The sequence below is a fragment of the Mesoplodon mirus genome, assembly GCF_964341445.2.
Source record: "Mesoplodon mirus genome assembly, chromosome: 13".
Classification (NCBI taxonomy): domain Eukaryota; kingdom Metazoa; phylum Chordata; class Mammalia; order Artiodactyla; family Ziphiidae; genus Mesoplodon; species Mesoplodon mirus.
In genome coordinates this window covers 47,249,157-47,263,864 of record NC_138989.1, presented here as the reverse complement: position 1 = coordinate 47,263,864, position 14,708 = coordinate 47,249,157, and the positions used below count along the sequence as shown (strand labels likewise).

The window sequence follows — 14,708 nt, the reverse complement described above, 5'->3', positions numbered from 1 at the left end:
CGGACTCTCAACCACTGCGCCACCAGGGGAGCCCCTAGGATTATTTTAAAAGGTATTTTTGATTTAGAATTTCTCACTGTCTGTAGTATTTGTACTTCTTGGAGACAAACACAATGTCTCAGATGTTCCTACAAAAGTTGAGGCTAGCGAAGACATAATAACCCTTTAGGTTCTATATTCTAAAAGGAGGGGAGAAAATTATTCCAGATTTTCCCGACAAAATTTCACACAGACTGAAGAGACCTGCCAGATGTAAACATATTTGGTAAGTTTGTACTGAATACACAGTAATAGTAAAGGTAACAGGCTCTGTCCCCAGCACTTTGTGTATTAACGCTTAATCTTCACAATCCATAGATGAGAGGCTACATAATTTGTCCAAAACCATGTAAGTATCAAACTGCAGAATCATCAAAACGCCAAAGAAACTAGGCTTGGTTGTTTTAAATGCTTTTAGTATCCTAGGAAAGATGCATTTACCCCCTTCTTCTGTATCTACTGCAGCAGCCCTTTAAGTTTCTACTGGTAGCATTACACAATACTGCCAGAAAATATGGTCCTTACATACTTATTAAAATCTTGTTCCTAGAAAAATGTCCTGAAAACAGAACATCCTATACCTAGTTTATTAGAAAGGTCAGATTCTTACCTGGTTTCAGTGGAAAACCATTTGGTTACACTCTTTACCTGTTTTTCCTCAGTTATTACGAGGGGAAGACCAGTCAGTTCTCAGGTTTTATCTAGACATGGAACCACTAGGTGTCAACACGCATGGAGAAAGAACCACTTGCAATACACTTAACTTCCACACACAAATATTTAAAAGAAGGTTTAGAAGCTACTTTTTAGCTTTTCTGTCCTGGACAGAAAAGACAATTTACAAAACTGACCTAGATATTTCAAAACAATACTGAGCAAAAGCAGCCAGATATAATTTTTACTGAGTGCTTCCCTTGGTAAGAGTATAAAAAGACAAAACAATCTGTGGTATTAGAAGTTGGTGGTGGGACTTCCCTGGTGGTCCAGTGGTTAAGACTTTGTGCTTCCAATGCAGGGGGCACGGGTTCAATCCCTGGTGGGGGAACTAAGATTCCACATGCTGCGTGGCATGGCCAGAAAAAAAAAAAAAGTTGGTAGTAGTGGCAAGTAGGAACAAGGGGACTTATGGGAATCTAGCAACTTTTCTTGATCTGTGCTCTGATTACTTAGGCTATTGTTCACAATTTCAGTATCATGTACCGTTATTTTGCCCATTTAGACAGACATGCCATTTTCTCCCTCACATCTTGTGTATTTTCTTCCTCTCCATAACCTCCTTAGAATGGCTATAATTCATTAATGTCTCCTCCGTATTCACTCCCCTGCCTGTTCACCTTATGTTCTGCAATGGTATATCCTTCACCAATCTATTAAGAATTCTTATTACACAGGAAATTGCATGGTATAGTGTAATGCAAGTTTGCCAGTCAAGTACCTAATACACACATTTATCTTCCTCATTTCGGGGTGAGAGTGCAGTCACTCCCATTTCTCAGCCTCAGGATTGGACAATCTCTGTTGGGGTGATGCAGGCTGTAACACACATTTTCAGGTCTCTGTATCTTCTTTTAATCTCTTGATATAACTCATTTCGATTCCCCATCTTTTTTCAGAACTGTACTGCCTAATTAGAAAATTATATTCCATATTAAGTGGTATCATGGAATGAGTACTTTATTCATACTTCTATTATGTTTTACAGTACATGTATTTACATGTATTCTGGGCCACACCTTTTCTACAAATATCACAACCTCCAGAGAGGGTTTATTCTTTGAGTGGCAGCCCTAAAGGGTTCCTATAAAGTTATGATTCACTGAAGATTGTAATTAATACTTGCGAAGCATGCAACAAGTATGTGACATGATATTTGGCAATATATTCTTAGAACCCTGATACCTTATTTAAGGTAACTTTTCCATTTAAAAATGTCTGTTAACCAGTTAACTAGCTTTCTGTCTGGTTGCTAGCATGGTCTGAAAATCCTGCTGTGTGAACACTTGATAAAATAGCTTTATAAGTTGATTAACATTTGAAATAAAGATAAAATAGGTTTGTAAAGTTAAACCCAACATATAGGAGCATCAGCATGTGGTATCTTTCTCCTATCCACTTTTTTAAGTGCAAAATAATGGGTTATCTCCTACATGTCTTCCAGGGTGAGTTATGAGTTAAATGTTATCATGTCTGCCTCTAGACAAAATTTTAGACACACAAGTAGGAGAAAACCACGTTTAATTGAAAAATAAAGCAATACATCTCAAATAAGACTGTTTAACAACATAAACTGTAATTTGTTGAGGCCTGTAAGTGGTATTCTGAAATTTAGGTAGAGTATCCATACAGTTTCCTCCCTTATCCTGACTCAGCTATATGCACATTAAAAACAAGGACTGTCTTATGAATTTAAACTGTGTCTCTGTAAAGCCAATCCCTATTCCTAATCCACTGACAAAAGGATGGGAGGTTTTAAACAAACATTTCCATACTGAGGAGCTCCCAGGTAAAAGCAAATAAAGTCAATATTTTCCTTACGAAAAAAACTTATATGAAAGACACACCAGACTATAAATGATATTTAACTAACCCACAAACTTCAAAACACAATTTCACCAAGATGATCTCTACAATTTTCCTTTAAAGAAGTTCTCAAATCTCAGAATGGTTTAACTTGACATACTGGAAGTACTAAATTTTGAAAGAAAGTACTAAAGTTATTGCTTAAACTGGACAAACCTATGGTCAAAAGTCTTTTTAAAAAAGATTTCGTTAAACAGCTATTCTTACAATTACACTCATGTACCCGCAGAGAAATGTTCAAGCACATAGTAAACATCACTCTTTCGAATGACACAACCAAGGCATATGTTAAGATGTATGGCTTTTTTGGTGATTGTTATTACTACCCATAAATTACTGTTTGACTGAAAAAGGTTTTTACAAAACTCCACTTCCAAAATTAACATTTTTATTAAATCAAGTTAAAAAAATGTTCACTGTAGAAAAGTCAACAAGGATTTTAACAAAACCAAAATATACCTTTTTATACAATATATGTATATATTAGCAGCAAACTACTTCTGAGATTTTCTTTTATATTCTTTTGAGTTATTTATTTTAAAGAAAGCATCAACAATGTATTAGTATGGAATGTCAGCTAATCCACTCTTCATCTTTTATTCTGTGATTTGGGCCTTCTAGTACAAGTTATTTTATGATTCTCATTAATGAATACTAAGAACAAACCCAGTTTTTGACTAAAATGTAGTGAAACAGAGTGGTTGGTAGAATCCATCTCACTACTATAGTCCCACATTACCTTAAGATAACAAATGAGCACCATATAAACAGGTAATTGTGTAGGTGTGTAAACTCATTTTTAAGGTGTAATAGTAGCCAAGTAGATGACTTAGCATTTGACTGTTACTTTAAAAATTTGGTGACATACAAAATTTTAATCAAATCAGATAAATACTTTGATCTCATATTGCTTGTGCATTTTTAAAATCTTAATAGAAATTCTGTATATAACCTGACAAAACTGCATGCATATATGTGTATATACACATACAAAAGTGTATGTATATATGCATATACATCTTTAGATTTGAACAAATTTCTAAACTGAGATGAAGTCAAACCTCTCATTTAAATATATATATAGAATGTAATATCACCAACTGGAAGTTTCTAATAAAAGTTTCGTCTTAGCTTTAGCAATTCTGCTATTGAAAATTCTGAGGCCAAAGAGCTGTAATTCAGCTTACTGTACTTTAGGCTTACAAATTAGTCAGCCAAACAAACAAGATATGAAATTACCAACTACCCATCAAAGAAATAAATTTTTCTCTTGATATTTCCTTCTAACAGCAAAAAGGAAATATCTATACAATGAGCTTTCACTTTTTAAAGAGTCAAAATTAGTAAAGAAATCTCACTAGTCTTCAAAAATACTAAACATTATATAAATACAATTTTCTTATAATAGTTGAATTCTTCTGCTAGAATCTGTATTCAAAAGTTTCCTTTGGATTGTTTCATTTAGCACTTCAAGTCTCCATTCTGCAACTCAAATAACTGGCTCAGATTTGTTAGGTTTATATCAATCACATCTTTCACAATTTGGTACTGTGTTACCTGTGTACAACAATGTCAATGGGAGGAACTGCACCAAATTTCAAAAGCAAGGAAAAATTCAATATGTAATATAAAAATATAAGTACAACAGGGATTCCCTTTTCACCATTACATTAATGAAATATAATCCTTTTAATGCTTTTAAAGGTAATGTCATAACTTTTATCTTTTAACTTATCAAGAGAATGAAGTTTTTAGATGGCCCACCTTTATTTTTCAATTAAAAACTAAAACAATAGACTGAATTTTTATTAATATACACATCAAGTTATTGAAACGGTGACTTCATGTAGTTTTCTCCTTAAAGATGGCACTTGCAGGTACAAAGATGCAGAGACGTCTACAGCCTTCAGATGTTTACCTGAAAAGATTCTTCAACAGCAGTTTGATATTGGGTTTCCTCATCTAGCTGAAGATTCTAAAAACAGTAACATTAACATGTCAATAGGAAAAACATACTCAGTACTTAGTCCAATACATTACACATCTTGATACACATTACACATACTTGAAACAGTTTATGTTACACCATATACTTCTTTAAAATATAAGCGCTAAATACCTGAACTTTTAATTTAAAAAATTCAGTTATAATTATTTAGGAACAATTGATAAACAACAGAGATCAGCAGAGAATGAAATTTGAGAGTTACAGTGCTTTATGATAACTTATTAATTGAAAGTAGTATAGTTAAGGGTAACCCACAATCATAAATTTTCTGTCATCTCTAGAAAAGAATGCCAATGTCGGGGGCTTCCCTGGTGGCGCAGTGGTTGAGAGTCCGCCTGCCGATGCAGGGGACACGGGTTCGTGCCCCGGTCCAGGAAGATCCCACATGCGCGGAGTGGCTAGGCCCATGAGCCATGGCCACTGAGCCTGAGCGTCCAGAGCCTGTGCTCCACAACGGGAGAGGCCACAACAGTGAGAGGCCCACGTACCACAAAAAAAAAAAAAAAAAAAAAAAAAAAAAGAATGGCAATGTCGGAAGGTATATTCATTTAAAAAAAATAAGCACTTATTACATTTAGTTGAATTAACATCATCTTAATCATAACATAAAGGTAAAAACTACAGTTCACTCCATCTGATTATACTACTACTCCTTAACTTAAAAAATTCTATTTCCTTTCAATTATGGTCCATGGATTTGCTTTAAAACAGGCCTCCATTTGACAATCTCAAATCATTAAAATTACATGTTCTTCTGTGGCAAGGTAAAACAATCTGACAATTAGATCAAAAGCAGTTCACAAAATAAATTTTTGTTTTTCCAAACACATAGTTCTCTAGATGCAGTAACCTTTCTTACATTGAGAATTTAAGAATAACCTATAATTACTCCATAAAACTGCTAAAATTTATCAGAGTACACTTGAATTTTCCATATATTTGAAATATTATTACATATATATTTTTATACAGTATGACTTAAAAATGCAAATTACACAAAATAAAAAAATATATATATCAAGAATGACATAATTTCAACACTGGAGGGCAGAAGAAATGGAAATTCTGTTCATGCCATTCTCAGAATTGCACATGTCTGTGCTTATTACATAAACTGGAAAACAAGTATGAACCATTCTTTGTCAGGCTGAACCTTGAATTAGGTAAGGTTTTAATTCATTGAAGATGAATAAAATGCAATTTCACAATTAATAAAATGAAAGTCATCTAAATTTTTTTTGTAACTATCAAGACACATTTGGGAAGTAGAAATTAACCTCATGCTTTGCTCTGGGGATCCATTTTTATATTATATAACTTCCCTCATGCACTCTGTTAAAGCACTGAACTAAGGTCAGAATCTGCCATTCAACCTGGCTTTACATAAATAAGCTCCCTCATTTTTAAAAAGAATGTGTCTCACATGCAGATATAAGAAATCTATTATGAGTTTAACAAGCTACTTACACTACACGAGAAATACATCCTCCATCTGTCATACCAATTTTACTTTCCTAGCAGGTATAATTTTCCTTAAATCTAGACAGTTTTCATATATATCATCATTTTGTTAATCTGGGGGTTTGCTCTTCCTCTATTTTATATCTCTAATATAGAAGGTGGACAGTAAATTCAACTTTCACCACTTCTACAAACCAAAATTCACCTATATTATCATAAAAACAACAGAACTTGCTCTATAACCGTCCAGTATGATGATACATCTTGCCTCAAAACTCAAGTCTAGATTGAAAAAGTTAATTTAACTTCAATATTTAAATGGTATTTTCTTAATCTTGAAAAACTCACTTACCACAAATTCTCCATAATCAAACTGATGTCTTTGATTTAGATGACTAACGAAATTTCTAGTAATCTGGCTAGGATCTCCCCAAGGAAGAGACACACAAATAGGACATGTCTATAAGAAACACAGTATTTCAAATAAAAAATAATGAAAATAACCAAACATCATTATTGAAAGTATTAAAACATATTACAAAAAAATCTACATGAAAAGCATTTCCAAGGGCCAAATTTCATGACTAGATTATTTCTAGACCAAATTACCTTAGATAAATTACACTAATCCAACACAACACAATAAAAAGAGAGATCTAACATATTCTATTACTTAAATCTGATTATTCTACTGTTTTAACAGAAACACCATATCCAGCCTTAACCAACTGTAATAATAGTTACCAGTAACCAGTATGTAATCTCATTAGAGCCACACAATAACTGTGATATAATTATTATTATTAGCTTAATTTCATTTATAAGTAAGATGAAAGTAAAGGAAGCTTTAAATTGTATCCTTAAGGTTTCAAATGAAGTAAGTACATCTTAAAAAGTGAATGGATTACAGACTGAAATGAAACAAAACAGAACTTTAGTAACTGGACTATAGCCAAAGTTTGTGCTATGTTGAATGTAATGCAGAAACAAAAATTCACTAATGCAATATAAAACAAATGAAATCTCTTAAATATGAGATTTTCCCCTGGAGATGTCTTTGGCACTGTATCTGTTTACTTAACAGTAACAGACCCTCTCCTAATGAGCAAAGTAGGGGTGGTATCTCCCTTAGCGCTACCCAAGACTTTAAGGGCATACTGGGGAATACTCTTCCACAACTTTCTGTAAAATTGCTAAGATGTATCCACAATCCTTATTTTATCTATTGATACATTTTCCTTCTAATTTCTGAAGAAAATATTTACATATCAAAATGGGAAGTATCTCTTCCAGCTCAGTTTCTCTTGTTTGATATACAGTTGAAATTGAAACTCATGTTCCAAATGTGGAGTTGTAGAACCATTAACACAATGTCGGAATCCTGCACTCTGCTCTATTCTCCTTCAGTCATCAAAAAAGGTCTCACCACTCTCATACACACCCTCAAAATGGCATCAAAAAGATATGTATGCATCAAAAAGAAAGTATGATTCTTTTCCTTCCTTGTTTTATGCATTCATATACTACATTCTGCAAGGATACAATTTACAATGCTACTCCTTGGTAATGAGTCATCAGTTCACCTTTTCTTATTTTGCTCTTTTCCAGGCTATTCTCATACTTTACCCTCACAATTAAGCATACACCTTTTTATAAGTTAGTTACTGGGATTTTAAATATCTCATTTTGCTTCACAGTCATCAATCCTTTGTTGACAAAATATACCTTACTGACAATGCCCCACCAAGTTTAAAGTAACCACTTTCCCTTGTACACATGAAGTGAAATAAATGGGACAGCATACCTTAAACAGAAGACTGTCTTAAACATACATACTCACCACAGGAACTATCTGAAATAGGTGATTACTATTACAGTGATCCAGTAAACGCTGTCTGGTAAAATTTGATTCTTGACACAAGGGACACTTAAAGGTGGGATGCCCAGAAGAACTATAAAACAATTTTAAAGGCAGCATACTGAATTTGAAATCATAACGTAAAAATGATGAGCTCCTATTTTTTGACCAATTATTATTTCTTTCTTTAAGTTATAATTATAGACTAATCAAAGATTGTCTCATTTTTAAAAAACTATGTTTTCAATAAATAATCTACAATAGATATTCCTCAACAATCTCAGTTTACAGTACCCTTAGTGTCTAGGAAATTTTTTCACGGTGCCTCTACAAGAGGCCTAAACAAAAATAATAACAAACCTAGCTGTCTCATTTATTAAAGTAGTTAGATTCAAACAACTTAATTTAGTCATTCCTGTAACCAATAGATGTCACTGTATGCCCCTTGAAAATTCTAAATATCCCATGGTGTCCCAGTATGGAAACACCGTTATCTAGGAAATTAAAACTTTTAAAAGACTTACATCCATATGGTATATCTTTAATTTATCCTAGTTCTAAGACTCTAACATACAAAATTCATAGGAAAAGTGAAAAACAAAAGCATCAGCCATCAGAATGATCAGCATTTCAAAATATTTTGAGGATCAGGCATCACTGGGTTTTAATATCTCAATTTCAGCAAGGGACAGTTCAATATTGACAACTCTGCCTAAATTATGCATGGAAGAAATCTGACCACAGTGAAAGAGGAGAGCTACACGCTTCTAATTTAATGTGACCTGTAAAAGCAACTGCATCATTTATTTCTAAACTGCTAACTTATGCATTATGTCTGATGATTTAACTGAATTTAAATTTTTTAATTTAAAAATCCATTATTACAAAGTGATAGGTATTATTTACTAAAATAATAGAAATTCAAAAGCTTACCTTGTATTCTCTTGATACGTTTCTGTGTTATCAGATGTGGATGTTTCACTCCTATTACTTAAGAGGCATGGGGGGGAGTGGGAGAAGTTAATACTTCAAGTAATAAAGCACAACACAGATTCATTAACTGCTAATGAAGACAACCAGTCTGAATTTGTTTGAAAAGCCTGAACTTCAAATAGTTCTGAACTATGATATAATTATGGCATTAATTACTTTTCAAATAAATTCTGCTAAGAACACTGCTTATGAGGTCCTTTAAAAATTAATTTAGGCATAGTTACAAAAGTATAGAGAATATAGTATTTTGCAGAATTGTCTTAAATCCATAGCATGAACATTTCCCCAGGTCCCTTAGACTTTCAAATTAAGAGACTCTTCTACCTCTACCTGGACTAGTAAGTTTTTGAATGCTGGGGTAGAATCAAGAATTTGTGAACTTCTTGACTTGTAACTAGGATATAGTTTAAGGTTGTAGCATCCAAAATGGAGTAGGTTAAGAAAAAATATTTGAGTGTTCATTATGTTTATATTTTCCAAAAAGGAACTAGGCTTTCCAATATTTAATATACAGAATAACTTGATGTCCTCACTGGGACCCCATGCCAGAGTCATGTGTCATATGCAGTATAGAGAAATCCTGAGAGAAAATTGGGCATTCCATATGAGGACTGTCAGTCATGCATTACAGAATTTCATCAGTGTAGTAAATTTTATAAAAAGAAGGCCTTTCAATAGCAGAAACATTTAAATAAAAATGAGATAGGCAGTGGACAAAAAAACTGTTGTGAAACTTAGAAAACTGACTTTTCATTTTTCTTTTACAAAAGGACAAGCAATACTATATCATCTACCTAACAGATGTTCTCCAATGACATTATTTCCCTTCTGTGAAAATACTGTTGTGTCTCCACACACATTCTCTGCAAGAAAGCTTCCCTGCCCAAATAGGAGACTATTAAACCACTATTTTGCATCTTTTTAGCAGTTATTAATCTGTCTCTGCAGGTAAAGGTGGTATTTTCACAATGTGGAGACTAAAAACTGCTTTTCAAAATAAATTCAAACTACGGAGAGTGCATTTGTTAAAGGGATGTTATGACTTCACCAAAAATAGTATGTCACCTATTTTTTAAAAATCTCATATCTATACATTTAAACTTGGTAACAGATTTTTCTAAACTGTTTTTAAATCTTCCAAATAAAGATAATCATTGGGTTTTGAACATGCCCTAATAAAATATAAAAACTTCCGATTCGTTTGTAAGAACAACTATAACATCATCAGAGACTATGGAAAATTTCAACAAAAGCCCTTTTAATATTTACTAAATGGGATTGAAAAATATAGGTATCTCAACCTATGACATACTCTTCCATTTGGATCTGTATTGTGTGTTGTAGGTATCTTTTCAGCCATGATAGTCATCAAGACCAAGTATCAAAGTAAAGTGAATTTAATTCAAATCTTTAAATTACTGTCACTGTATTAAACCAAGATTTTAAGAATTTTAGAAATCATAGTCAACCATATTGCTTCAATAAAAAGAGTAACAAAACTTTAAGAATGAAAATATTTTATACCATTAAATAAAGCAAACTTATTTTTAAAGTAACTTTTTCATCTTTATCTCACTTAAATTTTGCATGTGTTATGCGTAAAGTATCAGTACTATAAAACACATGCATGGTTTTAAAAGAAACACACAGGGGCTTCCCTGGTGGCGCAGTAGTTGAGAGTCCGCCTGCCGATGCAGGGGATGCGGGTTCGTGCCCCGGTCCGGGAAGATCCCACGTGCCACAGAGCGGCTGGGCCCGTGAGCCATGGCCGCTGGGCCTGCGCGTCCGGAGCCTGTGCTCCGCAACGGGAGAGGCCACAACAGTGAGAAGCCGCATACCGCAAAAAAAAAAATAATAATAATAATAAAATAAAATAAACACACACATACTCAGAATACATGCTCAGTTTTTTTCATTGGTGGGCTATGCAATCACAAAACTCCTGATTTAAAGCATTTTAATATCAAAGTTAATGCCCTTTTTAAATGTTTTCTCCTTTCCACCTATTTTTACAATTCTCTATTTTCCATTATTATTGTTATCATCATTCTAGTCCTTCCTGATCATCCTGTATCATGCCCTGGGCTATTACTGGGAGCCTACTCATTTATTCTAGAAATGTATGAAAGAGTTCAACAACAGAAAATCTATTACTGACAACCATACTATCAATTTAAAAAACATATGATCATTTATTTCATCTGATGTAGAACCATTCACTAAAATTCAACCTCCAGAATGGAAACAAAAACAAAAAAACCTCTGATCACCCACAATGCTTTTAAAAGTACAAATCCCTAAACTCTAGATAGCAGAGTATCTGGGAATGAAGTCAGATGTATACATTTTTTTAACTGCATACAAGATTCTGATTTGAGTAAGAACCATTCAATGGAGAAATCTTAAGTTCAGGATGATAGCATCATAGAACAGATAAAGAATATGTTAAAAAATGGTAGTGAACACCATCCATGATAATAAAATTTTAGATGCATCCCCACTAAAATCAAGAAAAAAAAGGTGCCTTCTATTTAATACTGGATAGAGGCCCTAGTTAATGCAATAAATCAAAATGAAGCAGTAAGAGACAAAAATTGCATTGACAAACCAAATAATTTTCTACGTAATAAATCCAAAAGAATCTACAGGTAAATTATTTAGAACTATTAGAACTAATAAATCAGCAAAGCTGCTAAATGAAAGATTAACATAAAAATCCTTAATATTCCTACTCACTAGTAATAACCACTTAGATTATAAAACAGGAAAAAAGATTCATTTGTACAGCAACAAAAACTATAAGGTTTTACTAGGAAAAGATATACTAGAACATATTTATGTGTGCTCTAAATGGACTTCTTTTACTGCATTTTTTTTTTTATGGAAGAGATAAACAGTTGGGAAACTGGGTGGGAAAAATGAGTATCATATGATGTCAATTCTCTCCAAATTAATCTATGATCTCAATAAATTCAACCTTTATAATGCTTTCGATCAAAATCTCTAGAGGAATTTTTAGGAAACTCAAAAGTCTGATCCTAAAATTCATATGGAATAGTAAAGGGCCAAGAATAACAGAAACAATTTTCTAGGTAAAACAAGAGGGAGAACTTTCCCTACATGATATTAAGACCTATTGTTAAAGCCACAGTAGTTAAGATAGCATGGTATTAGAGGAATAAACGAAGCAACAGAACAGAATACAGATGTGTAGGACCAAAATGGCATTATAAATCAGTGGGGAAAGAATGGACTCCTCAATGAATGGTACTGGAACAAACGGTTATCACTTGGGGAAAATTTTTCCTACCTCACATTATACATCCAAAATAAATGTGAAAAGCACAGCTTTAAAATGTTAAAGAAGAAGGGGCCTCCCTGGTGGCGCAGTGGTTGAGAGTCCGCCTGCGGATGCAGGGGATACGGGTTCGTGCCCCGGTCTGGGAGGATCCCACATGCCGCGGAGCGGCTGGGCCCGTGAGCCATGGCCGCTGGGCCTGCGCATCCGGAGCCTGTGCTCCGCAACGGGAGAGGCCACAACAGTGAGAGGCCCGCATACCGCAAAAAAAAAAAAAAAAAAATGTTAAAGAAGAAAATATCTTCTATAACTTTATGATGTGGGAAAGAATTTCTCAAGCATGTCACAAAAAGCAAAAAAATAAAGAAAATAAATATAATATATATAAAAGTATAAATATAATACTTATGTATGTCAAAAGACACAATAAGACTAGCCAAAGACTGATCAAAAATATTTGCAATCAGGCAATGAAAGCCAAAACAGACAAGCGGGACTGCATTAAACTAAAAAGCTTCTGCATAGCAAAGGAAACAATAGAGTGAAAGGCAACACATGTAATGGGAGAAAGTATCTGGAAACCACCTATCTGACAGAGGGTTAATCTCCAAAATACATAAGGAACTCCTACAACTCAACAGCAAAGAAACTAATGACCCAATTACAGAATGGGCTAAAAATATGAATAGACATTTCTCCAAAGATGACATACAAATGGCCAACACGTATATGAAAAGATTCTCAATGCCACTAATCATCAGGGAAATACAAATCAAAACCACAATGAAATATCACCTCAGCTGTTATGATAGCTATTATCAAAAAAACAGAAGATAACAAGTGTTGGTGAGGATGTGGAGAAACTGGAACCTTTGTACACTGTTGGTGAGAATGCAAAATGGTGCAGCTGCTATGGAAAACAGTTACAGTGAAGTTCCTCAAAAAAATAAAAAGTAGAACTACCATTTGATCCAGCAATCCCACTTCTGAGTATTTATCAAAAAGAACTGGAATAAAAAGGATATGAATGGATAAAGAAAATGCGGCATATACATGCAATGGAATATTATTCAATTTTAAAAGAAAAGAAAGTCCTGCAACTGTGACAACATAAATAAACCTTGAGGCTATTATGCTAAGTTAAACAAGCCAGTCACAGGACAAATACTGCATGATTCCACGTATATGAGGTATCTAAAATACTCAAACTCAAAGAAGCCAAGAATAGAATGGTGGCTAACAGGAGCTACAGGACGGGGATATAAGAGTTTCTAATCAACATGTACAAATTTCAGTTATGCAAGGTAAGTTCTAGAGATCTGCTGTACAACACTGTGCCTATACTGTATATAACAATACTATACTGTACACTTAAAAATCTGTTAAGAGAGTAGACCTCATGTAAAATATTCTTATCACAATAAAAAAAGGGGTGAGAAAAAAACCCAAAAAACCTATGCATGACTATGCCATTTTATGCTAAATTAAATTGTGGTATTACCTAAGGCAGTTTTCAAAATACTAGAGTACCTCATTTCCAGTCTTTAAAATGCGAAGAAAAATCTCAAGTTCTATGCTTACACGCTTCAGAAAACAGCAAAAAAAATTTTTTTTAATTCTCTGGAAAAAATGTAAATATATTTGTATTGCATGTAATAAAGAATTATTATCCAGAACATATATCATGAATGCCTATAAATAAGGAAAAGGACATTTTATCTAATACTTGTACCAGATTCCTTAATAGTTACTTAGCTACTGAAAATGTTCAACACCTTGGAGAGAAATCTGTTAGAAACATAAGATTGTTTACAAATTTCATTCTTTCAGTCTTTGTGAAGAGTTGTATTTGGACTAAACTGTTATAGGTTTACTGACATCCAGTTATTAATGTTTACAAAGAGTTAAGATTAGTTGGAAAAGCCTGCAAACAGACCAAATAATTTCCAAGGAAGATAAAATAGAAATGTGTGCTGGTATCTAATGATTACATGCATCCTCCCTCTCTCCTTTCTAGTAGCTAAAGAAAACAGAAAGATACAGTCCTCCATGTTAAAAGCAGAATTTTATGTTATGAACTAGAAATGGCGTTAGTAAAATAACTAGCACTGCTACATAATTATTGTAAGAAACTACCCCATACGAATGCAATAATTTTGTTAAACATTCACCAACACTTATTACTTTATGGTAAATAGTTTTACCCTGACTGATCTGACTGAAACTTGTGTTGGTTTATTTTGGATGACTCGACTGGAAGTTATACTGCTTACACAGATGGAAAGGCAGATTATGTCTGTTTTATCCATCCCTGCATATTCAATAACATGTAGTGTGCCCAGTAGTTCAGAAGGTACAATAAATGTATGCTGAATTGATTAAATTATCTAAGGGTTTATTTTGAATTTTCTTTAAACTATGTTAGTTTCTTCTTTTGAGGACCTATGGGCAAAGCACTTCAGTATAATCTC

General features: G+C 33.5%; 1 protein-coding gene across 1 annotated transcript in view; it reads right to left on the bottom strand.

Moving 5' to 3' along the window:
- Positions 1 to 2,263: 2,263 nt before the first annotated feature.
- Positions 2,264 to 14,708, bottom strand: part of RNF138 (ring finger protein 138) — a 41,309-nt gene continuing 28,864 nt past the window's right edge. The window contains exons 5-8 of the mRNA XM_082640540.1: positions 8,880 to 8,936; positions 7,929 to 8,040; positions 6,441 to 6,548; positions 2,264 to 4,594 (exon numbers count right to left, since the gene is read on the bottom strand). Of these exons, the coding sequence (XP_082496666.1) occupies positions 4,526 to 4,594; positions 6,441 to 6,548; positions 7,929 to 8,040; positions 8,880 to 8,936 (346 nt within the window). The 3' untranslated portion in view covers positions 2,264 to 4,525. The remainder of the gene's footprint in view (positions 4,595 to 6,440; positions 6,549 to 7,928; positions 8,041 to 8,879; positions 8,937 to 14,708) is intronic.